This window comes from Oratosquilla oratoria, chromosome 5, assembly GCF_046742065.1.
Source record: "Oratosquilla oratoria isolate Oo_2021 chromosome 5, ASM4674206v1, whole genome shotgun sequence".
Taxonomy (NCBI): domain Eukaryota; kingdom Metazoa; phylum Arthropoda; class Malacostraca; order Stomatopoda; family Squillidae; genus Oratosquilla; species Oratosquilla oratoria.
The window spans coordinates 58,440,015-58,466,956 of NC_134781.1; the positions used below are offsets into that span (position 1 = coordinate 58,440,015).

Genomic DNA, 26,942 nt, shown 5'->3' on the forward strand with positions numbered 1-26,942 from the left:
CTTTCCTGGCACATTTGCACCTAAGTATCTAAAACTATCCACTTCCTCTAGTCTCTCTCCCTTAATGCTCACTTCCAGTCTACTGCCACTTTCACCCCTTGTACATCTCATCACCTTACTTTTACCTACATTTATTTTCAACTTCCTTCTTTCACACAGTCTCCCAAACATTTCACTAACTTCCTCAATCCCTCCTCTGATCCTGCTACAAGCGCAGTGTCGTCCGCAAACAACAACTGGCTCATCTCCCACTTTTCTCCATTTTCTTTAACCATCTCCAATCCCTGACCCACCACCCTTGCATTTACCTCGTGCACCACCCCATCTGTGCATAAGTTGAACAGCCAGGGCGATATAACACATCCCTGAAGAAATTTCACCTTTACCTCGAACCACTCACTCTCTCCATTTCTAATCCTGACACATGCTCTACTGATTTTTGATTGATATGGTTTAACGTCACAAACTCCTCCCATCGGAAGGCTAGGACGGTTCCTCTTACAGAGGACTTTGTAGCTTGGAATTTAATGAACCATGCCCTTGGTTCAACTTTGTCATTGGCAGGACTGGAACCGCTATCCCCTCGGCCTTCGCCACAAGTAATGATGCCCTAACCCGCTCGGCCAGCGAGCTTCCTATACTCTACTACTCTCGTAAAACTCTTGACAGCTCCTAAAAGCTTTCTTCCCATCCTGTATATCTGCAATACATCCCACAGTACCTTCCTGTCTACCCTATCATAAGCCTTTTCCAGATCCATAAAAGCCAAAAAAAGCATCCTTACCTTTTCCTGTAGCTTTCTCACATATCTGTCTTACCACAAAAATCTGATCTACGCAAACTCTATCTGTCCTAAACCCACACTGTTCCTCACCAATTACTCCCTCTGTTCCTCTACTGATCCTCTCAATCAAGATCCTCCCATAAGCCTTCCCAACTACACTTAACAAGCTAATCCCTCTGAAACTACTACACGCACACTTGTCCCCTTTTCCCTTGTAAAGTGGAACTATACAGGCACTCCTCCAGTCCTCCAGCACTCTACCCTTTCTCCAACAAACATTAAATAATCTCACCAGCCAGTCCACCATCACTGTACCTCCTTTTTTCAGACATTCTACATGGCATCCATCCAGACCAGGTGTCTTACCTGCTTTCATCCTTCCTTATTTCTCCTCCATTTTCCTCACTCATCACGGTCATTTTCTTTGCATTTCCCATGGCAACTACCTTTCCCTCCCTATCCTCCTTGACATTTGGCAACTCCCTAAAATACTCTGCCCATCTTCCTCTTAATGTCTTCTCTTCCATTATCATCTGTCCATCTGCACCTTTTACCTTTTCTTCTCTACTTGATTCACCTCCTCTTCCTCTCTTAATTTCTTTCCAAAACATCTTTTTATTACTTTTAAAAATTTCTGTCATACTCTTACCCCATTTCGCATCTGCTCTCCTCTTTGCCTCATTTATCTTATGCTTTACTTCTCTTCTCTTTTCTTTGTACCTCTCATATGACTCCCTCGTCCTTTTTTGTAACCAATCTGTGAAAGCTCTCTTCTTCTCTTCTACAACCTTGATTGTTTCCTCATCCCACCACTCACTACCCTTCCTTCTATTTCCTCCCATCCTTCTTGTTCCACACACCATTTTTGCACACCTTGTGACTCCCTCCTTGAACCATCCCCATTCCTCCTCCACTCCTAGCTCTACTCTATCCTTCACTCTCTCCCACTCATCTCTCAGCAGCTTCTTGTATTCTTTCTCCTTTTCCTTCTCATTTAATCAGTTTACTCTAAGCACTTCCCTACCTTTTGTCCTTTTCCTCTTTCTCCATGTATCCTCCAATCTCAACATTCCTTCCTGAAGAGGGCTACAGTTGGTTGCCAAAATATGGAATCTTCTTTCATTCGAAGTTTATTTTCTCTCCTCAATTGCTCATTTACCTTTAATCTGGCTATCATTAAACATTAAACTGGCTGCTATTTAACCAGGTATTTGTGGTCGCATGTGGCAGGAAAGGGAGGAGTGGAGATGAAAGTAAATTGTTGACCGAGAGAAGCAAGTAAATGACAGGGGACAATTTTTTTTTATGAGAAATAGGTATTTGGGAATGGATGCAAAGAAATTATATGAAGGGGTGATTGTGCTGACAACACTGTTGCCTGTTACCTGAGGGCCACAGGTCTTCTGCAAGAGAGACTAGAGGCAACAGATTGGTTGCTTGATCTAGCTCCAATACAGTCAGTCATTCATTTGGTTGCCCTTGGTGTCTCATATAAAGAACCAATGTCCTTTAGGTAACTGAGGGGAGCAATGAATGGTCCAGTTTTACAGCGAGTTTTTGTTGTTTTTGTCTTACTGGTGTCTGCCAGAGGTGGTCTACAGAACAACCAAGCCCCAAGACTTTGGCCAAGTGGTTACTCTTTACAATGCAAAGCACCCAGTGTCAGAAATCATGCAGATAACCAAGCTAGGCCGGAGACCTTTGTACTGCATCATTGAAAGATTATGTGAGGAAGGCAAAAGCAAGGGTTGGCATTTACTTGCCTATTGATGAGAGCCCTGGTCTGTGTGGATATCTTTCATGACCTTCCTGACTTTGGTTGAGGTACAGGAAGAAAATGCTCACCTCCCTCACAGTCTTTCAATGATTCAGTAGACAATTCTCCTGCCTAGTCCAGTTATCTGCATGATTTCCATCACTGTTTGCTTTGCCTTGTAAAGAGGCAGCTTGGCCATTGTCATGGGGCTTGGTTGTCGTTTAGACTTCTATGGGAGGCAGCAGTATCACAAAAATAACAAAAACTCGCCATAAAAAATAGAGTGCATGTAGCTCCCCTCAGTCTGTTGAGGGATGCCTCAGGCAAGTGTGGAGGACAAGAAAGGTAACCAGTCAGCATTGAGCATTAGTAGAGATATGCCAGATACTGCCACAAGCCTTAGTTTTGCACTAGAGTACAATGGGCATGTTCAAATATACATGGTTTGATTTCCACTTAAAGGTTCGTCACACTTGCATTCATGTCAATTCTTTACAACCCTCCTGTAGGTAGCTGGATGGTGTCCTGAGTGCAGGTGTACCAGTGTGGTTGTTATATATATACCAACAGCTTTTTCCCCCTTACAAGGGAGGTGGCCAAAGTCAAAGGCATAAATCCATTCCTGCCCATTTCATCCCATTTCATCCCACATACTCCACTCCCATTCACCATCCCTCCCTCTTTTCTTGGCTCTCCCTGGATGACGATCATCCCGGCATCTCACCCACTGCCCTGGGTCAGAAGCAATGCAGCAAGACACAGCACATCCACAGCAAAGCCACTTTGTTTAATTGGCAGCTCCCACTTTCCATCACCTCATGCAGAAAAAGAGAAGACGAGGAGAAATCCCTTCGAGTTGCGTCAAAATACCATTCACACAAACTCCCTCACCACTCATTCCCCATCCACTCTCTTCTATGCATCACAGCATCATCCATACACAACCATTTTCAGTTCACCCCATCTTCTCTCTTATTACTTCCTTCCTCAACAGACATTCCCTTCTTTCCCAGTACCCCTTTTACCCTTTCTACCCATCTCATCCTTTGTCATCCCCTCATGTTCACTCCTTCCACCTCTGTCTTCCACACCCCTTTTACTAATCTTTCTTCACTCATTCTTTCTATGTGTCCAGATCATCCCAACACTTTCTCATCCACCCTATCCCCCAACTCCTGTTCCACTCCTACTCTCCTCACCTCCTCATTTCTCACTCTATCCAGCCTAGAACCCGTACCATACTTCACAGGTCGGTGTGGTTGTTATCCGGTATGAAAATAATTTTTTCTGTGGAACTTATGTCTCGGGGTTGTTGGAGTATTGAACAGTCTGTCTTAAATGGCTTCTTTAGTGACCTGAGTCTGTGTGTTTTTGTTTGGATGTTGTGTGTGGTATAGGTGGCAGGTTGGTATAGATGTTTGTGTAATATGCTGCAGTTGTAGTTCTCTTGATGCATTATGTTGGTGGTGCTTGTGAAATGTGTATGGTGTTCAGGATTCTGGCTTAGAATTGTATTCCTGTCATTTTCATATGAATAGGATTTTTGAGTGTTTGGGTAGCGAAGAATGAGGTGTCCACTGTATTCTCTTTGGTGTTTGCACCTAGAGCAGTTTGATTCTGTGGACAGGTTCTGTGTTGGTACTGTGATGGAGTTGGGTGGTATCCCAAACTTATGTGTGCCAATGCAGTTCTTACTTCTCTTAAGAGGGAATTTTCTGTGGAACTGTGGGTGAGTTTTTGGTTTAACATAAATTTAGTGATTTGTCTTGAAGAGCTAGTATAATGGTTTGGATGTGAATGTTTTGCATAGCTATATTGTATTGATACAGAGTGGGTGATTATTGTATTTGTGTGAGTAGTATGATCCTAGGGTGTTTGTTTTTTGTTGTGTTCAGCTTATAGACCTTGTGTGATATATTGAGATGGGTTAGTAGGGTAGAGGGTTCTGGCATAGTTATTTACCTATCCACTTGCTGGCTGAGTGGGTAAGAGGGTCTTTATTTGCAATGGAGGTCGAGGTGACAGCAGTTCGATCCCTGCCACCAGTGAGTTGGAACAAGGGCATGGTTCATGAAATTCCACTCAACAAATTGCTCTGTAGGGACATTGACCTAGCCTCTTGATAGGGGAAGTTTGTGACATTAAAACAAATCATCATTTTTGTATGATATTCTATTGGAGAGATATTGGTTTATGTGTGTAGGTGTCCTGTTGGGGTGGTTTTACTGCTTCCTGTTGTTATTTACACTGTTTTGTAGTTTTCAAGTGTATGTTTTCTGTGTCTTGCTGCATTGCTTGTGACCCAAAGCAGGGGATGAAATACAGGGATGACTCATCATCCATGAGGAGCAAAGATGAGAGGGGGAAAAAGACCTTGGTATATAGATGTTTGTTTCCCTGAGTTTTTGGGTACCATGCTCTGGAATTGTAGTTGAATGTGGTTCTTATACATTCTTTGTAGAGAGTAATTAAATAATATGGGATTCTTTCTGCTGAGCAGAGCCTGTGATTGTAATTGACCTTAGCAAATTTATTTTCTTGTTGATTTTAACAGTCATATCTTTGATGTGTGGGCTGAAGGTCATGTGTATCAAAAGTAAGGCCACAAACTTTATAATTATTTTTTAATTCATAAGAACTATACTCAACTATGCCTCCACAGCATGATTCCTAACAATCAGCAACACAATTTACAAACATCACAGAATAGAGCACAGAGATGCACCAAAACAACCCCTATTGGACATCTGCATACAGAAATCAAAATCTTCCCTATAGAACACTAAATGAAAATGACTGGAATACAATTCTTTGCAGATTTTTTGTGGATGTGCTGTGGATGTGGATGTGCTGTGTCTTGCAACACTGCTTCTGGCCCAGGGCAGTGGACAAGGTGCAGGGATGACCCGTCATCCAGGAGGTGCTAAGATGAGAGGAAGGGTGGAGGGGTGAGGAGTGTATTCAGGGATGGAATGGGTGGGAATGATTTTATGCCTTTTCCTTTTTGGCTACCTCCCTTGTAAGGGGGAAAAAGCCTTGGTATATGTATGTATGTATGGTACAATTCTTTGCCAGAACCCTAAACACCACCCACCCTTCACTATATTTCACAAGCACCACCAACACAAAGCATTAAAAACTACATCAACGACATACTACTCAAACATATATAACAATCTTCCACCTATACCACACAAAATATCAACACAAAAACAAATGCACACTCAAGACACCAAACTCATTATTCCAATAACCCCCAGATATAAGCGCCACACCAGATAAGAACAACACTGGCACACCTGCACTCAGGACACCATCCAGGTACCTTTACACATACAAGCCTCCTCTCCCTAATAAGGGAAGATAGCTAAAAAAAAAGGCATGCCTCCACCCACAACCATTCCACTCCCATCCATCACCCATTTCCCTTCTATCTTAGCTCCTTGTGGATGAAGGTACATCCCTGTCCCCTGCCCACTGTCTGGGTGAGAAGCAACACAGCAAGACACAGGTGCATGATCTACCTGTCTATATACCAATAGGCTTCTCCTTTATAAGGGAGGTAGCCAGCCAAGGCATTCATCTGCTCCTACCCATCCCACTCCCGTCTGTCACCCATTTCCTTTTTTTCTTAACTCATTGTGGATGAAAGCTCATCCCTGTCCCTTGCCCACTGCCAAGGTCTGAAGCAGTCCAACAAGACACAGTACATCCACAGCAGGACCAGCCGCTTCAGTTACTTGGTGACCCTCACAAGAGAAATAAGAACTGCACTGGTACACTTGTATTCAGTAAATCATCTAGCATTAAAACAGTATCAATACAGAATTGGCCAGCCATAAAATCTAACTACCCTATATGCATTCAACACACAGAAGACACACTATCATCCCTAGATAACAATACATTATTTCTTCCCTGAGTGACTGATGGGCATGTTCAGTAATTATAGGCAGTTATCTGGGAGCTGTGGGTCTTTTGCAAGAAAGACCTAGGGCATCAGATTGATTGATGGATTGATTGATCCCACACATCAAAGACCTAATAGTGAAAACCAACAAGAAAATAAACATTAATAGTTCAGTAGCAAACATGTACTTTGGACAGCAATAGGAAACTAATGACAGTCTGTAAGCAGTTCTTGAAAATCACATTTCATTGTGCTTCTATAACATGGTACACAGTAATTAGGAAAACAGACATCCTACAAGCTATACAAAATAAAGCACTGATAATAACAGGATGCAGCAAAACCATTCCATTAGTTTCCTTCAAAATGGATCTGGGGCAGTGGACCAATTGGTTGACACCTATTTTTTAGTCTTAATTCATTCTTTCCATATATCCAAACTACTCCAGGACTGTTCTTCCCTGTGTGACAGCTCCCTTCCCTTCACTATTATATGTCTCACCCCCACATTCATTAATTCTTATATATATATATATATACATACATACACACACAAAAGAATACTGCCACCAAGTATTTCCACTTGGATCGTAAGAAGCTAGAAAAACGGGACGGGGATTGGGACCAGGCATCCTTCTCCCTGTGGCCCCACAGGGGACATTCCTAAAAAAAGTAAAGGCATAAGAGGGTCTAGGAATTTTCCAACCAGCACCCTAAGGTTTGGGTCTTTTAACCTCTTCTATACGGTGCCGCCTACGTAGGCGGCATGAGGAGCAAGTGGATACGTGAGGCTGCCATATCGGCGTCTTGATTATATTTATTGTAGTTGTCCCTGCGTAACTGACATACTCTCTAAACTGGTTTCATCACATTTTCTATGGTTATCAAAATTCATGGGTGAAAGAGAGAATGATCGATATAAGCGGTGACTATTTTTTATGGTACGAGTATTATGACACAACATCGTACGTCTGCCAGCTAATGCTGCCCGCGAGATTTTGGCCCGGAGTGAAGTGGTTAATGTGTGTGGATGTGGCACTGATGAGAGTAAAAGGGAAGAGATAGGTAGTATGTAAGAAAGATGGATGTGTTGGCTTTGAGTGAAACTAAGTTGAGAGGGAAGGGTGAGTGTGAGTTTGGGAGTGTAAGTGGGAGGTTCTCAGGAGTGAAGAGAGGGCGAGGGAGAGAAGGGGTGGCTATAATAGTAAGTGAAGAGATAGGTAAATGTGTAGTGGAGTGGAAGGAGGTTTCCTCAAGGACAATGTGGATGAAGGTGAAACTGGGAAAGAAGATGTGGGTTTTTCTAAGTGCATATGGGCATGGTAGTGAGAAGAGTGTAGAAGAAAGGGAGGCTTTTTGGATAGATTTAAATGAGTGCATAGAGGGATTAGGGAGGAACGTCAGTGTAGTAGTGTTAGGAGACCTTAATGCTAGGGTAGGAAATGAACCAATTGACGGAGTGGTAGGGAAATGTGGAGTTCCAGGAAAGAATCGTAGTGGAGAGTTGATGGTGGAGATGTGTCTAGAGAGTTGATGATAGCAAATACAGTGTTTTGGAAGAACATCAAGCATAAGTACACATGGGAGAGGGTGGTAGATAGAGCGTTAATGGACTATGTGGTGGTAAATAGGAGTATAATAGGAAGAGTTAAAGAGAGTGGGGGAATATCAGATCATTTTTTGGTGGAAGACAAGTTGAGAGGGGAGGATAGATGGAGAAAGAGGAAAAGGACAAAAGGTAGGGAAGTGCTGAGAGTGAACTCTTTAAATGAAAAGGAAAAAGAGGAGCACAAGAAGAAGCTGAGGGAGGAGTGGGAGGGTGTAAATGATAGAGTAGAGCTAGGAGTGGAGGAGGAATGGGGATGGTTCAAGGAGGGAGTCGCAAAGTGTGCAAAGATGGTGTGTGGAACAAGAAGGACAGAAAGGAATAGAAGGAAGGGTAGTGAGTGGTGGGATGAGGAAACAATGAGGGGTGTAGAAGAGAAGAAGCGAGTTTTCACAGATTGGATACAAAAAAGGATGAGGGAGTCATATGAGAGGTACAAAGAAAAGAAAAGAGAAGTAAAGCAAAAGGTAAAGGAGGCAAAGAGGAGAGCAGATGTGAAATGGGGTAAGAGTATGACAGAATATTTTGAAAGTAATAAAAAGATGTTTTGGAAAGATTAAAAGAGCAAGAGGAGGCGAATCAAGTAGAGAAGAAAAGGTAAAAGGTGCAGATGGACATATGATAATGGAAGAGAAGGCAGTAAGGGAAAAATGGGCAGAGTATTTTAGGGAGTTCCCAAATGTGAAGGAGGATAGGGAGGGAAAGATAGTTGCCGTGGGAAAAGCTAAGAAAATGACCGTGATGAGTGAGGAAAATGAAGGAGAAATAAGGAAGGATGAAGTGAAGGCAGCTGTTAAGATGATGAGAGCAGGTAAGGCACCTGGTCTAGATGGATGCGATGTAGAACGTCTAAAAAAAGAGGTACATTGATGGTGGATTGGCTGGTGAGGTCTTAATGTTTGCTGGAAAGAGGGTAGAGTGCTGGAGGACCTGAGGAATGCCTGTATAGTTCCACTTTACAAGGAAAAAGGGGACAAGTGTGAATGTAGTAGTTTCAGAGGGATTAGCTTGTTAAGTGTAGTTGGGAAGGCTTATGGGAGGATCTTGATTGAGAGGATTGGGAGAGGAACAGAGGGAGTAGTTGGCGAGGAACAGTGTGGATTTAGGACAGGTAGAGGTTGTGTCCTAGGATGAGGTGGATGGATGGGGTGAAGGGGGCTTTGGGGAAGAGGGGAATGTCTGTTGAGGAAGGAAGGGAGAGGACGGAAGACAGAGGTGAGTGGAGAATGGTTGTATATGGATGATGTTGTGATTGCATGAGGAAGAATGGGTGGGGGGGTGGGGGGTGAGGTAGTATGTGTGAGCAAATTTTTGACGCAGCCCGAAGGGATTTCTCCCCTTCCTCTCCTTATATGCAAGGGGGGACGGAGAGGGTGGGTCGCCGATTAAATGAAGCGGCCTTGCTGTGGATGTGCTGTGTCTTGCGACACTGCTTCTGACCCAGGGCGGTGGGCAAGGTGCAGGGATGACCCGTCATCCAGGAGGTGCTCAGATGAGAGGGAGGGGTGTGGAGTGTATTTAGGGATGAAATGGGTGAGAGTGTTTTTATGCCTTTCCCTTTTTGGCTACCTCCCTTGAAAGGGGGAAAAAGCCTTGGTATATGTATGTATGTAGAGGTTGTGTAGATCAGATTTTTGTGGTAAGACAGATATGTGAGAAAACTATAGGAAAAGGTAATGATGTTTTTTTTTTTTTTGGCTTTTATGGATCTGGAAAAGGCTTATGACAGGGTAGAGAGGAAGGCACTGTGGGAGGTTTTGCAGATATACGGGATAGGAGGAAAGCTTCTAGGAGCTGTCAAGAGTTTTTACGAGAGTAGTAGAGCATGTGTGAGGATTAGAAATGGAGAAAGTGAGTGGTTCGAGGTAAAGGTGGGACTTCGTCAGGGATGTGTTATGTCACCTTGGCTGTTCAACTTATACATGGATGGGATGGTGCGAGAGGTAAATGCAAGGGTGGTGGGTCAGGGATTGGAGATGGTTAAAGAAAATGGAGAAAAGTGGGAGGTGAGTCAGCTGTTGTGTGCAGATGACACTGCGGTTGTAGCAGGCTTAGAGGTGGGATTGAGGAAGTTGGTAACAGAGTTTGGGAGAGTGTGTAAAAGAAGAAAGTTGAAGATAAATGTGGGTAAAAGTAAGATGATGAGATGTACAAGGGGTGAAAGTGGCAGTAGACTGGAAGTGAAGTGAGCATTAAAAGAGAATGACCGGAGAAAGTGGATAGTTTTAGATACTTGGGTGCAAATGTGGCAGGAAAGGGTGGAGTGGAGATGGAGGTAGAATGTAGATTGAGAGAAGCAAGTAAATGCCTTGGTGGATTAAAAAATGTAATGAGAAATAGACATTTGGGAATGGGTGCTAAGAGGAGATTGTATGGGGCAGAAACATGGAACATAAGAGAGGAAGAGAGAAGGAGTCTGAATGTGTTTGTGTTTGAGGTGTCTGAGAGCTATGATAGGGTTTACTAGGCTGGATAGAGTGAGAAATGAAGAGGTGAGGAGGAGAACATGGATGGTAAGGGAGTTTGGAGATAGGGTGGATAAGAATATTGGGATGGTTTGGACACATGGAAAGAATGAGTGAAAAAAGACTAGTAAAAGAGGTATGGAAGGCAGATGTGGAGGGAGTGAACATGAGAGGGCGACCTAGGATGAGATGGATGGATGGGGTGAAAGGGGCTTTGGGGAAGAGGGGAATGTCTGTTGAGGAAGGACGGGAGAGGACAGAAGACGGGTGAATGGAGAATGGTTACATATTGATGAAGTTGTGATGGATGAGGTGGAGTGGGTGGGGGGATGGAGGGTGAGGTAGTATGTGCAAGAAAAATTTGATGCAGCCCGAAGGGATTTCTCCCCATCTTCACCTTTTCTGTATAAGGGGACAGAGGGAGGGTCGCCGATTTAATGAAGTGGCCTTGCTGTGTCTTGCAACACTGCCTCTGACCCAGGGCAGTGGACAAGATGCAGGGATGACCTGTCATCCAGAAAGTGGCAAGATACAAGGGAGGGTGGAGGGGAGTGGAGTGTATTAGGGATGGAATGGGTGGGAATGGTTTTTATGCCTTTTTCTTTTTGGCTACCTCCCGTGTAAGGGGGAAAAAGCCTTGGTATATGTATGTATGTGTGTGTGTGTGTGTATATATATATATATATATGCACATACATATATGATTTGGTTTAGCATCACAAACTCCCCCTATTAGGAGGCTAGGATGGTGGCCCTTACATACATACATACATATATATATATATATGATTTCAAGGAGTCCAAAGCAACAATGACATTGTTAAGTTTATACTGAAGCTTTAGTTTCTCTCATGCGACAAGTTTCGAGAGAAACTAAAGCTTCAGTATAAACTTAACAACGCCATTGTCGCTGTAGATTTCTTGAAATCATGTATACAACATGGCCTTCTACCAATATGTATATATATATGTGTGTATGTATGTGTGTATATATATATATATATATATATATATATATATATATATATATATATATATATATACATACACATACACACACACACACGTGCATATATATATGCCTTTACTTTTTTTAGGAATGTCCACTGTGGGGCTACAGGGAGAAGGATGCCTGGTCCCAATCCCTGTCCTGTTTTTCTCGCCTCTTATGATCCAAGTGGGAATACTTGGTGGCAGCATTCTTTTCCCTCCACCACAGGGTAGGCAAAACAAGGAAATGAAATTCAGAGAAATGGTACAGGACAGCAACAAGGGGTTGGGGGACAGTATAATGAAGGGACAGTAGCAGGATAATCAAAGGGACAGTAGCAGGATAATCAAAGTTTCATCGTTTCTCTGTGAGCAGTCCTCCTCTATCACAGACAAAATGATGAGTGGCTCTGATCCGTAGGGGTGCCCCAGATAGACCCTAAAGTATTAACTACATGCTACTTTGCCATAACAACATGCAGCCAGTACCCCAGACAGTGGAGGGGAGTGGAGTGTATTAGGGATGGAGTAGGTGGGAATGGCTTTTATGCCTTTTTGCTTTTTGGCTACCTCCCATGTACATACATACATACATATACCAAGTCTTTTTTCCCCTTTCAAGGGAGGTAGCCAAAAAGAAAAAGGCATAAAATCTTTCCCACCCATTCCATCCCTAAATACACACCACTCCCCTCCACCCTCCCTCTTATCTTAGCACCTCCTGGATGACGGGTTATCCCTGCACCTTGTTCACTGCCTTGGGTCAGAGGCAATGTCGCAAGTCACAGCTCATCCACAGCAAGGCCGCTTCATTGAATTGGTGACCCCCCCTTTCCGTCCATCCATGCATAAAAGGAGAAGACAGGGAGAAATCCCTTCAGGCTGCATCAAATTTTTCTCATACATACTACCTTACCCCCCATCCCCCCACCCATTCCATCTCATGCATCACAACATCATCCATATATAACCATTCTCCATTCACCCCTGTCTTCTGTCCTCTCCCTTCCTTCCTCAACAGACATTCCCCTCTTGCCCAAAGCCCCCTTCACCCCATCCATATATCTCATCCTAGGATGTCCCCTCATGTTCACTCCCTCCACATCTGCCTTCCATACCTCTTCTACTAGTCTTTCTTCACTCATTCTTTCCATGTGTCCAAACCATCCTAATACTCTTTCATCAACCCTCTCTCCCAAGTCCCATTCCACCCCTGTTCTCCTCCTCACCTCATTTCTCACTCTAGCCTAGTAACCCCCATCATACTTCTCAGACACCTCATCTCAAACACATTCAGACTCCTTCTCTCTTCCTCTCTTATGTTCCATGTTTTTATATATATATATATATATATATATATATATATATATATATATATATATATATATATATATATAAAGTAAATTAATTGTATTTTTCAGCCAGTGAATATGTTTAACACTTGCCTTGTTTTTTACAGGTGTACTATGCCAAGAAAAAGCGACGGGCCCAGCAGACGCAAGGGCAGAGTCCGAGCACGCACAAAAAAGAGCGCAAAGTGTACAATGATGGGTATGATGATGACAACCATGACTATATCATCAAATCAGGAGAAAAATTTCAAGATAGATATGAAATTGATTCCTTAATTGGCAAGGGATCCTTTGGCCAGGTAAGTTAGGAGTATGAAGTTGTTCTCATTATCCATGTTTTTAAGATGTTTGTTACTAGTGTATGCAGACTTGGACATTTAGGTGGGAAATAATTGTTTTGCTTGATGTGTTAAGAATTAGGATTGACAATAGCAAACATTGTTTAAAAATAGAGCCAAGTATATGCAGGAAATGGTGGTGAAGGAGAGGGTGGATTAAAGGGCATTAATGAACTATCTAGTGGTGCCTATGTAGAGGATTGGAAGACTTCAACATATTCATGTTTTCATGGGAGAGAACAAGAGAGCCTGATAATTTTTTGGTAGAACAGTAATTGAGTAAAAGAAAAGTGGAGGAGGAAAAGGGAGGTAGAGAAGTACCAAAAGTAAACAAATTAGACAAGAAGTATAAAGAAAAAAAATACCAGCTGAGAGAAGTATGGGAGGTGGTAACGAATAATGCAGAAACAGAAGAAGAATAATGGATATATTTTAAGGAGGAAGTGATAATGTGCACAAAGGTAATATATAGAATGGGAAGGATGTGGGGGAAGAGAAGACAGACAGTGAATTGTATGATGAAGTAAAGTTAGATGGGTGTCATGGCTGGATATTTCCCTTATCAGAGGGAAGAAGTCTTTTGAATATATATCTCTATCAATTGTTGCCTCAAGATTAACTCAGTGGAAAACCCACAACCCCACATTAGCTGGTATTGATTTTTAGAATCATCCTTAGATTTCTATGGGCAGAAACTTTGGACTGTTGTGCTGTATCAGTGTGGAACTGTTTCTGTGTTACTGGCTCAGAGTGATAAAGGAAGGAGAGCAGTTGGTGGTTGTCAGCTCTCCATGAGTTAAAAATGTAAGAAATACAGCTGAAGTTGATTAAGAGAGATCTTGGGCCCAGTCCAGATACTGAGAGCCAGTCCCTCAGGGCTGCACCACCTAACAGAGATGAGGGGGTTGATGAGTTTTGAAAATGTGCAACTTTGCTATTTATTTTGCTTCTTCTACCTTATAATGGAGGTAGCCAGCCTAGGCATGCACCCACTCCCACCAATTCCACATGCATCCACCACCTATGCTCCCCTCTTATCTTAGCTCCTTGTGGATGAAGGGTTATCCATGTCCCCTGCCCACTGTCGAAGTCAGAAGTAATGCAGCAGACTTGACTGTATGTTATGCAGTATTGATTGTATGGCAGCATGCAGCCAATGCTTTAGGGACTGTTGGGGTTACCCCTGTGGACTGGAGCCACATTGTCATTTGTCTGTGTTAGAGTAAAATTTCTTCTCATAGAAGAATGATGTTACTTTTGTACTACAATTTTCCTTCCTTTATGCTGTCCCCTTGCAACTGTCCTTTACCAGTTCAATGACTTAATCTTCATATCCCCTGTGGTGGTGGTGGGGTGTGAGGAGAATTCTGCCACCATGATTCCCATTCAAGTTGTAAAAGGTGACAGAATGGGACAGTGTTGAGACTAGGGATCCTGCTCTCTGTTTGTTGATTGTACGAGAAGTCAAGTATATAGATATACAGAATAATTATTAGTTGTAGCCTCTTAGAGTATTCTTAATGGAATTTTGCAGTGGTATCCATAAGTTGGCAACAACCACCAGCCAAACCCAACAATCTTTTAGTCATAATTTTGGGCATTACTCATGGACCAACCAGTGATTATTAGTAATGACAGTCAGTGAGTCATGAGATGGGGTGCTATGAGTGTAATCTATCCTGCAAATACATTTAAGTAAATGAATTTTGTGTGGAGAGAGGGAGAGAGAGAGAAAACAAGGTTAAAAAGAATAATGCTGTATATGAAGACTTGTTTCTCTTATAGTTTTTATAGTTTAGGAAAAATGCATTTACAAATGGGTTACATTTTATTGTTATTTTATGAATATGCTTAACTGGTCTAACATAATGTAATGATTATTTCCCCTTTGTTTTAGGTTGTAAAGGCCTATGACCATGAGGAGCAAGCGTGGGTGGCCATCAAAATCATCAAAAACAAGAAACCTTTCCTCAACCAGGCTCAGATTGAGGTGAAGCTATTGGAGATGATGAACAGAGCAGACTCGGACAACAAGTATTACATAGGTAAAGACAAGATAGGTGGGTAGATAGTGCTGCTCAGCCAACCATTAACGCTCTCTGCCGCTCTCCTTATCTTTTCCTGCTCCTGCCTTGCAGACTATCCACATATTCCTCCTTTAATTGCCTAGCTTCTGTAGGTACCCTTTGTTTTCCTCATGATGCCATAAATTCTATAACTTTACTTTCTTAACTTTTCAATTCCTTTTAGTTATTTATGTATAGATTCTAACTCTTTTTAGGTTATCTCCTCCCATGTAAATCTGTTATGTGTATCCATTCATTTCTTTTGAATTGCATTGTGAAGAGATAGGTAAATGTGTAGTGGAATGGAAGGAGGTTTCTTCAAGGTTAATGTGGATGAAGGTGAAACTGGAAAAGAAGATGTGGGTTTTTGTAAGTGCATATGGGCCTGGTAGTGAGAGGAGTGTAGTAGAAAGGGAGGCTTTTTGGATAGATTGAAATGAGTGCATAGAGGGATTAGGGAGAAACATCATTGTAGTAGTATTGGGAGACCTTAACCACTTCCATACGGTGACGCCTACGTAGACGTCATGAGGAGCAAGTGGGTACGCGATGATGCTGACGTCGGCGTCTTGATTATATTTATTGTAGTCGTACTTACGTAACCTCCATTCTCTCTAAACTGGCTTCATCATATTTTCTATGGTTATCAAAATTCATGGGTGAAAGAGAACGAACGATTGAGCACTGACTTTATTTTTTATAATGTGATTATTATGACGCAACATCGCACGTCGGGCAGCTAATGCTGCCAGACATGCGATGTGCCCTGAAGTGAAGAGGTTAATGCTAGGGTAGGAAATGAACCAATTGACGGAGTGGTTGGGAAATGTGGAGTTCCAGGGAAAAATCATAGTGGAGAGTTGATGGTGGAGATATGTCTAGAAAGGGAGTTGATGATACCAAATACAATGTTTCGGATTAAAGTCAAGCATAAGTACACATGGGAGAGGGTGGTAGATATAGTGTTAATGGACTAAGTAGTGGTAGATAGGAGTATAATAGGAAGAGTTAAGGATATATATATACTAAGAGAGAGTGGGGGAATATCAGATCATTTTTTGGTGGAAGTTAAGTTGAGAGTGGAGGATAGATGGAGAAAGAGGAAAAGGACAAAAGGTAGAGAGGTGCTTAGAGTGAACTCTTTAAATGAGAAGGAAAAGGAGGAGTACAAGAAGCTGAAAGAGGAGTGGGAGGGAGTGAAGGATAGAGTAGAACTAGGAGTGAAGGAGGAATGGGGATGGTTCAGGGAGAGAGTCACAAAGCGTGCAAAGATGGTGTGTGGAACAAGAAGGGCGGGAGGAAATAGAAGGAAGGGTAGTGAGTGGTGGGATGAGGAAACAAAGAAGGTTGTAGAAAAGAAGCGAGCTTTCACAGATTGGTTACAAAATAGGATGAGGGAGTCATATGCGAGGTACAAAGAAAAGAGAAGAGAAGTAAAGCACAAGGTAAAGGAGGCAAAGGGGAGAACAGATGTGAAATGGGGTAAGAGTATGACAGAAAATTTTGAAAGCAATAAAAAGATGTTTTGGAAAGAAATTAAGAGAGGAAGAGGAGGTGAATCAAGTAGAGAAGAAAAGGTAAAAGGTGCAGATGGAGAGATGATAATGGAAGAGAAGGCAGTAAGAGGAAGATGGGCAGAGTATTTTAGGGAGTTGCTAAATGTGAAGGAGGATTGGGAGGGAAAAGTAGTTGGAGAGGGAAGTGCTAAGAAAATGACCGTGATGAGTGAGGAAAATGGAGGAGAAATAAGGAAGGATAAAGTGAAGGTACTTGTGAAGATGAGAGCAGGTAAGGCACCTGGTCTGGATGGATGCCATGTAGAATATCAAAAAAGAGAGGAGGTACAGTGATGGTGGACTGGCTGATGAGGTTATTTAATGTTTGTTTAAATGAGGGTAGAGTGCTGGAGGAGTGCCTGTATAGTTCCACTCTACAAGAGAAAAAGGGGACAAGTTTGTGTGTAGTAGTTCCAGAGGGATTAGCATGTTAAGTGTAGTTGGGAAGGCTTATGGGAGGATATTGATTGAGAGGAACAGAGGGAGTAATTGGTGAGGAACAGTGTGGTTTTAGGACAGGTGAGGTTGTGTAGATCAGATTTTTGTGGTAAGACAGATATGTGAGAAAGCTATAGGAAAAGGTAAGAATGTTTTTTGGGCTTTTATGGATCTGGAGTGATTGTGCCAACAGCACTGTATGGGGCAGGAACATGGATTATAAGAGAGGAAGAGAGAAGGAGTTTGAATGTGTGTGAAATGTTTGAGAAGTATGATAGGGGTTACTAGGCTAGATAGAGTGAGAAATGAGGTGAGGAGGAGAACAGGGGTGGAAAAGGAGCTGGGAGATAGGGTTGATGAAAGAGTGTTAGGAATGGTTTGGACACGTGGAAAGAATGAGTGAAGGAAGATTAGTAAAAGAGGTGTGGAAGGCAGAGGTGGAAGGAGTGAATATGAGGGTGCATCTTAGGATGAGATAGATGGATGGGGTGAAAGGGGCATTACAAAAGAGAGGAATGTCTGTTGAGGAAGGACGGGAGAGGACAGAATATAGGGGTGAATGGAGAAGGGTTGTGTATGGATGATGCTGTGATGCATGTGGGGGAGTGGGTGGGGGGATGGGGGTGAGGAAGTATGTATGAGAAAAATTTGACACAGCCCGAAGGGATTTCTCCCCATCTTCTCCTTTTCTGCATGAGGGGATGGAGAGGGTGGGTCGCCGAATCTATGAAGCGGTCTTGCTGTGGATGTGCTTTGTCTTGCGACACTGCTTCTGACCCAGGGCAGTGGACAGGATGCAGGGATGACCCGTCATCCAGGAGGTGCCAAGATAAGAGGGAGGGAGGAGGGGAGTGGAATATTTAAGGAATGGAATGGGTGGGAGTGGTTTCTATGCCTTTTTCTTTTTGGCTACCCCCTGTTGAAGGGGGAAAAAGCCTTTGGTATATGTATGTTTATCATAGGACAAGTCATTTGAGATAATTACATCCAAATCTTTTTTGGGTCTCTCCTTCTTTACCTCCTTGGTTCCAATTTTATATTGTCCTGATATTCTATTTTTGCTTTTTCCAAACTCCATTATGCTACACTTGATAATATTGAAGTCCACTTCCCATTTCATGTTCCAGTTCCATACCTTATTCAGGTCATCCTGCAGTGATTCGCAATCCTTTTCAGTTTTTACTTTCCTTAACAATTTGGCATTGTCTGCGAAGAAGGTCATGTAACATTTCACATCATCCATGTCATTCACATAAATAGCAAACATTATTGGAGCCAATACAGATGCTTGTGGTACTCCACTGATCACCTCTTTCCAACTTGAATATTTTTCTCTGAGCACTACTCTCATCTTTCTATCAATCAGGAAGTCCTCCATCCATTTTAATAGGTTCCCTTGTATCCCTCCTATATGTTTTTATCATTTTTTGTGTGGTGTTCTGTAAAAGGTGTGAAATACCTTTAAAAAAAACATAAGAGGGAAATGAGTGGATTGTGTAAACCTAAATTTGGAAAAGACACTTTATAAAGAGTCACAAACAATTATGGAAGTTGGAAAACAGGAGGCTTGAAATGGATAAAAGACTTTTAAGGTGATATGTTTAGGAGCTAAGATGAAAGGGAGATGATGGATGGGTGGGAGGGGGATCAGTGCATGCCTTGGGAGGCTACCCCCTCCTTATAAAGACGGAGAAGCCTTTTGTTATATAGATGTATGAGAATAGTAGTACATACATATACCAAAGGCCTTTTCCCTCTTACAAGGGAGGTAGCCAAAAAGAAAAGGCACAAAAACAATTCCTACACCCTCTACCCTCCCTCTTATCTTGGTACCTCCTCGATGAAGGGTCATCCTTGTATCTTGTCCACTGCCTTGGGTCAGAGGCAGTGTTGCAAGACACAGCACATCCACAGCAAGGCCACTTCATTAAATCAGCGACCCCCCTCTAAGTCCCCTCATGCAGAAAAGGAGAAGACGGCGAGAAAATCCTTCGGGCTGTGTCAAATTTTTCTCACACATACTACCTCACCCCCCATCCCCCCACCCATTCCACCTCATGCATCACATCATCCATATACAACCATTCTCCATTCACCCCTGTCTTCTGTGCTCTCCTGTCCTTCCTCAACTGACATTCCCCTCTTCCCCGAAACCCCTTCACCCCATCCATCCATCTTATCCTAGGTCGCCCCCTCAAGTTCACTCCCTCCACATCTGCCTGCCATACCTCTTTTACTAGTCTTTCTTCACTCATTCTTTCCATGTGTCCAAACCATCCCAGTACTCTTTCATCCACCCTATCTCCCAACTCCCTTACCACCCCTGTTCTCCTCCTCACCTCCTCATTTCTCACTCTATCCAGCCTAGTAACCCTCATCATACTTCTCAGACACCTCATCTCAAAACACATTCAGACTCCTTCTCTCTTCCTCTCTTATGTTCCATGTTTCTGCCCCATACAATGCTGTTGGCACAATCACCCCTTCATACTATCTCCTCTTAGCATCCAATCCCAAATGTCTATTCCTCATTACACTTTTTAATCCACCAAGGCATTTACTCGCTTCTCTCAATCTACACTCTACCTCCACCTCCACTCCACCCTTTCCTGCCACATTTGCACCCAAGTATCTAAAACTATCCACTTCCTCCAGTTGCTCTCCCTTAGTGCTCGTTTCCAGTCTGCTGCCACTTTCACCCCTTGTACTTACTTTTACCCACATTTATCTTCAACTTCCATCTTTCACACACACTCCCAAACTCTGTCACCAACTTCCTCAATCCCTCCTTTGATCCTGCCACAAGGGCAGTGTCGTCTGCAAACAACAGCTGGCTCACCTCCCACTTTTCTCAATTTTCTTTGACCATCTCCAATCCCTGACCCACTACCCTTGCATTTACCTCTCACTACCCCATCCGTGTATAAGTTGAACAGCCAGGGTGACATAACACATCCTTGACGAAGTCCCGCCTTTACCTCGAACCACACACTGTGTCCATTTCTAATCCTGACACATGCACTACTACTCTCGTAAAAACTCCTGACAGCCAAAAGCTTTCCTCCAATCCCATATGTCTGCAAAACCTCCCACAGTGTCTTCCTGTCTACCCTCTCATAAGCCTTTTCCAGATCCATAAAAGCCCAAAAAACATCCTTACCTTTTCCCATAGCTTTCTCACATATCTGTCTTACCACAAAAATCTGATGCAACCTCTACCTGTCCTAAATCCACACTGTTCCTCACCAATTACACCCTCTGTTCCTCTCATAATTCTCTCAGTCAAGATCGTATAAGCCTTCCCAACTACACTCAACAAGCTAATCCCTCTGAAACTACTACACTCACACATGTCCCCTTTTCCCTTGTAGAGTGGAACTATACAGGCATTCCTCCAGTCCTCCAGCACTCTACCCTCTTTCTAACAAACATTAAATAACTTCATCAGCCAGTCCACCATCACTGTACCTCCTTTTTTTAGACATTCTACATGGCATCCATCTAGACCAGGTGCCTTACCTGCTCTCATCATCTTAACAAGTGCTTTCACTTCATCCTTTCTCATTTCTCCTTCATTTTCCTCGCTCATCACAGTCATTTTCTTAGCACTTCCCACTGCAACTATCTTTCCCTCCCTATCCTCCTTCACATTTGGCAACTCCCTAAAATACTCTGCCCATCTTCCTCTTACTGCCTTCTCTTCCATTATCATCTCACCATCTGCACCTTTTACCTTTTCTTCTCTACTTGATTCACCTCCTCTTCTTCTCTTAATTTCTTTTTATTACTTTCAAAATTTACTGTCATACTCTTACCCCATTTCACATCTGCTTTCCTCTTTGCCTCCTTTACCTTGTGCTTTACTTCTCTTTTCTTTGTACCTCTCATATGACTCCCTAGTCCTATTTTGTAACCAATCTGTGAAAGTTCGCTTCTTCTCTTCTACAACCTTGATTGTTTCCTCATCCCACCACTCCCTACCCTTCCTTTTAGTTCCACACACCATCTTTGCACACTTTGTGACTCCCTCCTTGAACCGTCCCCATTCCTCCTTCACTCCTAGTTCTACTCTATCCTTCACTCCCTCCCACTCCTCTTGCAGCTTCTTCTTGTACTCCTCCTTTTCCTTCTCATTTAAAGAGTTCACTCTAAGCACCTCCCTACCTTTTGTCCTTTTCCTCTTTCTCCATCTATCCTCCACTCTCAATTTACCTTCCATCAAAAAAATGATCTGATATCCCCCACCCTCTCCCCTTAGCACATGTACATCCTTAACTCTTCCTATTATACTCCTATCTACCACCATATAGTCCATTAACGCTCTACCACCCTTCCATCCACGACCCTCTCCCATGTGTATTTATGCTTGACGTTCTTCCGAAACACTGTATTTGCTATCATCAACTCTGTAGACACTTCTCCACCATCATCTCTCCACTACGATTCTTTCCTGGAACTCCACATTTCCCTACCACTCCATCAATTGGATCATTTCCTACCCTAGCATTAAGGTCTACCAATACTACTACAATGACATTCCTCCCTAATCCCTCTATGTACTCATTTAAATCTATCCAAAAAGCCTACCTTTCCTCTGCACTATTCTCACTACCAGGCCCATATGCACCTATAAAAACCCACACCTCCTTTCCCAGTTTCACCTTCATCCACATTAACCTTGAAGGAACCTCCTTCCACTCCACTACACGTTTACCTATCTCTTCACTTATTAGTATAGCAACCCTTTCTCTCCCTCACCCTCTCTTCACTCTTGAGAACCTCCCACTTACACTCCCAAACTCACACTCGCCCTTCCCTCTCAACTTAGTTTCACTCAAAGCCAACACATCCATCTTTCTCCTCACAAACATACTTCCTATCTCTTCCCTTTTACTCTCATCTGTACCACATCCACACACATAGTTGAAAAAAATAAATAACAAGGCCCTTGTTCAGATTTTCAAACCTATAAAAGAAAAATAATAATGAAAATGACTTGTTTGCAGAATATGAATTTTTCTTTTAATTTTCAGCTGGGATGTGAACCTCTGAAATAGGAAAAACAATTTTATAGTTATCAGTAAAATAGATTTATAGAAGCAGGCAGGTCTAGGCATGATACATGTGAATTTTACTTTATTTATTTTACTTTATATACATATATATATATATATATATATATATATATATATATACATACACTTTTTATACACACACAGAAGTGTGAAGTGAATTTCAACATCAAGAAATGTAGTATAATGGAATTTGGAAAAGACAAAAACAGAATATCAGGACAATATAAAATTGGTACAAAAGAAGTTAAAAAAGTCAACTTGGAAAGGATGTAGGAATAACTATCACCATTGACATGACACCAGACAAATATGTCAAAGATTTGTCGGAGAATTTTCAATTTATTATGATCAATGAAAATGGCCTTTGATTACATGGATGAAGAAATGGTAAAGAAAATATTAGTTACATTGATAAGACCAAAATTGGAGTATGCTGCAACACTATGGACACCTAGTACTAAAAAGAACATAAATTAGAAAGAATCCAAAGAGCAACGACAAAGATGGCACCAACACTCTCCAAATTGACATACAAACAAAGATTGGACAAACTTGAACTACCAAACCTGGAACAAAGAAGAGAAAGAGGTGACCTACTTACCATCTACAAAATTATGAAAGGGATGGAAGTCCTTGATAGAGATGACTTACTAAAGTGGGATAGAAGAAAAACAAGAGGGCATGAAAAGAAACTTAAAAAGGATAGTTACAGAAGAGATCTGAACAAGAATAGCTTCCCACACAGAGATAGGTATCTGTGACAAATTGAATGAGGAAACAGTGAGTGCAAAAACTATACACGAATTTAAGATCAAACTGGATGCTGAAAGATACAAATGCAGGTCACTACAAGCATAACTCTCTTCCTGTAAAATACAACTAGGTAAATACAATTAGGTAAATAAATACTCACACACACACTGGAAAAATGCCAACGTTGTACCAATATACAAAGGAGGAAACGAGGAAGAACCAACTAATTACAGACCGTCTCACTAAGAAGCACTAGCCAAAATTTGTGAGAAAATTATCAAGAATAGATGGGTAAAACACCTGATAGAAAATAATATTAACCAAAGACAGTTTGATTTCTGACAGAGAAGACATACCACAAATTTAATCTGTTTTTACTCGAGACTAATAGATATAATACAAGAACGGGATGGATGGGCTGATTGTGCTTTCTTGGACTTACAAAAAGCCTTCAACAAGGTACCAAATAAATAATTATTGAAAAAAAATTAAAAACAGAGGAGGGATACAAGGCAACCTACTAAGCCGGATGGAGGACATCCTAAATGGTAGAAAGAAGAGAGTAGTACTTGGAGAAAAATATTCAGGTTGGAAGGAAGTGATTAGTGGAGTTCTGCAAGGAACGGGGGGAAGTAGGAGGAAGGGTAGTGAGTTGTGGGATGATGAAGTAAAGAAGGTTGTAGAAGAGAAGCAAGTATTCACAGAAAAAAAAAGTAAAGCAGATGTGAAATAGGGTAATTGTATGACAGAAATTTGTGAAAGTAATAAAAAAGATGTTTTGGAAGGAAATTAAGAAAGGAAGAGGAGGTGAATCAAGTAGAGAAGAAAAGGTAAAAGGTGCAGATGGAGAGATGATAATGTAAGAGATAGCAGTAAGAGGAAGATAGGCAGAGTATTTTGGGGAGTTGCTAAATGTGAAGGAGGATAGGGAAGGAAAGGTAGTTGCAGTGGGAAGCGCTAAGAAAATTACCATGATGAGTGAGGAAAATGGAGGAGAAATAAGGAGAGATGAGGTGAAGGCAGTAAAGATGATGAGAGCAGGTAAGGCACCTGGGTTATATGGGTGTCATATAAAATATAAAAAAGGGAGTTACAGTGATGGTGGACTGGCTAGTGAGGTTGTTTAATGTTTGTTTAAAAGAGGGTAGAGTGCCCTTTACAAGGGAAACAGGGATAAGTGTGAGTGTAGTAGTTTAAAGGGGATGAGTTTGTTGAGTGTAGTTTGGAAAGCTTATGGGGTTTTAATTCAGAGGATTAGGAGAGGAACAGAAGGAGTAATTGGTGAGGAACAGTGTGGGTTTAGGACAGGTAGAGGTTGCGAATATCAGGTTTTTGTGGTGAGACATATGTGAAAAGGCTTTAGGAAAATGTAAGGATATTTTTTGGGCCTTTATGGGTTTGGAAGATGCAAAGGCACTGGGAGGTATTGCAGATATATGGGATAGGAAAGCTGTCAAGAGCAGTCAAGAGTTTTTACAAGAGTATTAGAAATGGAGAGAGTGAGTTGTTGGAGGTAAAGGTGGGAATTCATCAGGGATGTGTTATGTCACCCTGGCTGTTCAGTTTATACATGGATGAGGTGGTGTGAGAGGTAAATGCAAGGGTAGTGGGTCAGTGATTGGAGATGGTTAAAGAAAATGGAGAAAAGTGGGAGATAAACTAGTTGTTTGCTGATGACACTAGGCTTATAGCAGGATCAGAGGAGGGATTGAGGAAGTTAGTGACAGAGTTTGGGAAGGTGTACAAAAGAAGGAAGTTGAAGATTAATGTTGGTAAATGTAAGGTTCCATTAGGTTCCATTTGACGCAGCCCGAAGGGATTTCTCCCCGTCTTCTCCTTTTCTGCATGAGGGGACGGAGAGTGGGGGTCGCTGAATTTATGAAGCGGCCTTGCTGTGGATGTGCTGTGTCTTGCGACACTGCTTCCGACCCAGGGCAGTGGACAGGATGCAGGGATGACCCGTCATCCAGGAGGTGCCAAGATAGGGAGGGAGGAGGGTGGAGGGGAGTGGAATATATGGGAAATGAAATGGATGGGAGTGATTTCTATGCCTTTTTCTTTTTGGCTACCCCCTGTGTAAGGGGGGAAAAGCCTTTGGTATATGTATGTATGTATGTAAAAGTAAGGTGATGAGATGTACAAGGGGAGAGAGTGGCAGCAGACTGGAAGTGAGTATTAAGGGGGAGTGACTGGAGGAAGTGGATAGTTTTAGATACTTGGGTGTGAATGTGGCAGGAAAGGGAGGAGTGGAGGTGGAGGTAGAATGTAGGTTGAGAGAAGCAAGTAAATGCCTTAGGGGAGTATATGTGTAATGAGAAATAGATATTAGGGAATGGATGCTAAGAGGAGATTGTATGAAGAAGTGATTGTACCAACAGCATTGTATGGGGCAGAAACATGAAACATAAGAGAGGAGTTTGAATGTGTATGAGATGAAATGCCTGAGAACTATGATAGGAGTTACTAGGGTAGATAAATGAGAAATGAGGTGAGGAGGAGAACAGGGGTGGTAAGGGAGTTGGGAGATAGGGTTGATGAAAGAGTATTGGGATGGTTTGGACACATGGAAAAAATGAGTGAAGAAAGACTAGTTAAAGAGGTGTGGAAGGAGTGAACATGAGGGGTCAACCTAGGATGAGATGGATGGATGGGGTAAAAAGGGCATTGGGAAAGAGGGGGGAATGTCTGTTGAGGAAGGATGAGAGAGGACAGAAGGTAGGGGTGAATGGAGAATAGTTGTGTATGGATTATGCTGTGATGCATGAGGGGGATTGGGTGGGGGATGGGGGTGAGGGGTATGAGAAATAAATTGACACAGCCCAAAGGGATTTCTCCCAGTCTTCTCCTTTTCTGCATGAGGGGACAGAAAGCTGGGGAGGTCACCGAATTAATGAAATGGCCCTACTGTAGATGTGCTGTCTTGTGACACTGCTTCTGACCCAGGGCAGTGGACAAGATGCAGGGATGATCCATCATCCAGGAGGTGCCAAGATAAGAGGGAGGATAGAGTATAGAGGGGAGTGGAGTATGTAGGGGATGGAATGGGTGGGAGTGGTTTCTATGCCTTTTTCTTTTGGCTACCTCCCATGCAAGGGGAAAAAAGTCTTTGGTATATGTATGTATGTAGTAGAGCCTGTGTTAGAATCAGAAATAGAGAGTGAGTGGTTTGAGGTAAAGGTGGGACTACGCCTGGAATATGTTATTTCACCTTGGCTGTTCAATTTATACATGGATGTGGTGGTGCAAGAGGTAAATGCAAGGGTAATGGGTCAGGGATTGGAGATGGGTAAAGGAAATGGAGATAAGCCAGTTGTTGTTTGCTGACGGCACTACGCTTGTTAAAGGATCAGAGGAGGGATTAAAGAAGTTAGTGACAGAGTTTGGGAAGGTGTGCAAAAGAAGGAAGTTGAAAATAAATGTGAGTAAAAGGTGATGAGATGCTACTAGTCTGGATAAAGTGAGAAACAAGGAGGTGAGGAGGAGAATGGGGATGGAAAGGGATTAAGGAGATGGGATTGATGAAAGAGTATTGGGATGGTTTGAACACATAGAAAGAACGAGTGAAGAAAGATTAGTAAAAGAGGTGTGGAAGGAGTGAACATGAGGTGGGAACCAAGGATGAGAGGGATGGATGGGGTAAAAGGGGCAGTGGGGAAGAGGCAAAGGAAAGAGGAGGAAGGACGGGAGAAGACAGAAGATAGGGGGGAATGGAGAATGGTTGTGTATGGATGATGCTGTGATGCATGGAAAGGAGTGGGTGGGGGATGGGGGGTGAGGGAGTATGTGTGAATAACAAATTGACACCACCATAAGGGATTTCTCCCCGTCTTCTCTTTTTCTGTATGAGGTAATG

The 26,942-nt window shown here is 42.4% G+C and overlaps 1 protein-coding gene across 4 annotated transcripts in view; it reads left to right on the top strand.

The window, feature by feature from the left end:
* The window catches only part of LOC143025507 (dual specificity tyrosine-phosphorylation-regulated kinase 1B-like), a 103,501-nt gene that overhangs the window by 60,287 nt on the left and 16,272 nt on the right, over positions 1-26,942 (top strand). For 3 of the 4 annotated variants that reach the window (XM_076185277.1, XM_076185279.1, XM_076185280.1), the window contains 2 exons: positions 12,971-13,162; positions 15,099-15,261. In XM_076185277.1, coding sequence (XP_076041392.1) covers positions 12,971-13,162; positions 15,099-15,261 — 355 coding nt within the window. The remainder of the gene's footprint in view (positions 1-12,970; positions 13,163-15,098; positions 15,262-26,942) is intronic. The other variant, XM_076185278.1, reaches the window with a different exon arrangement.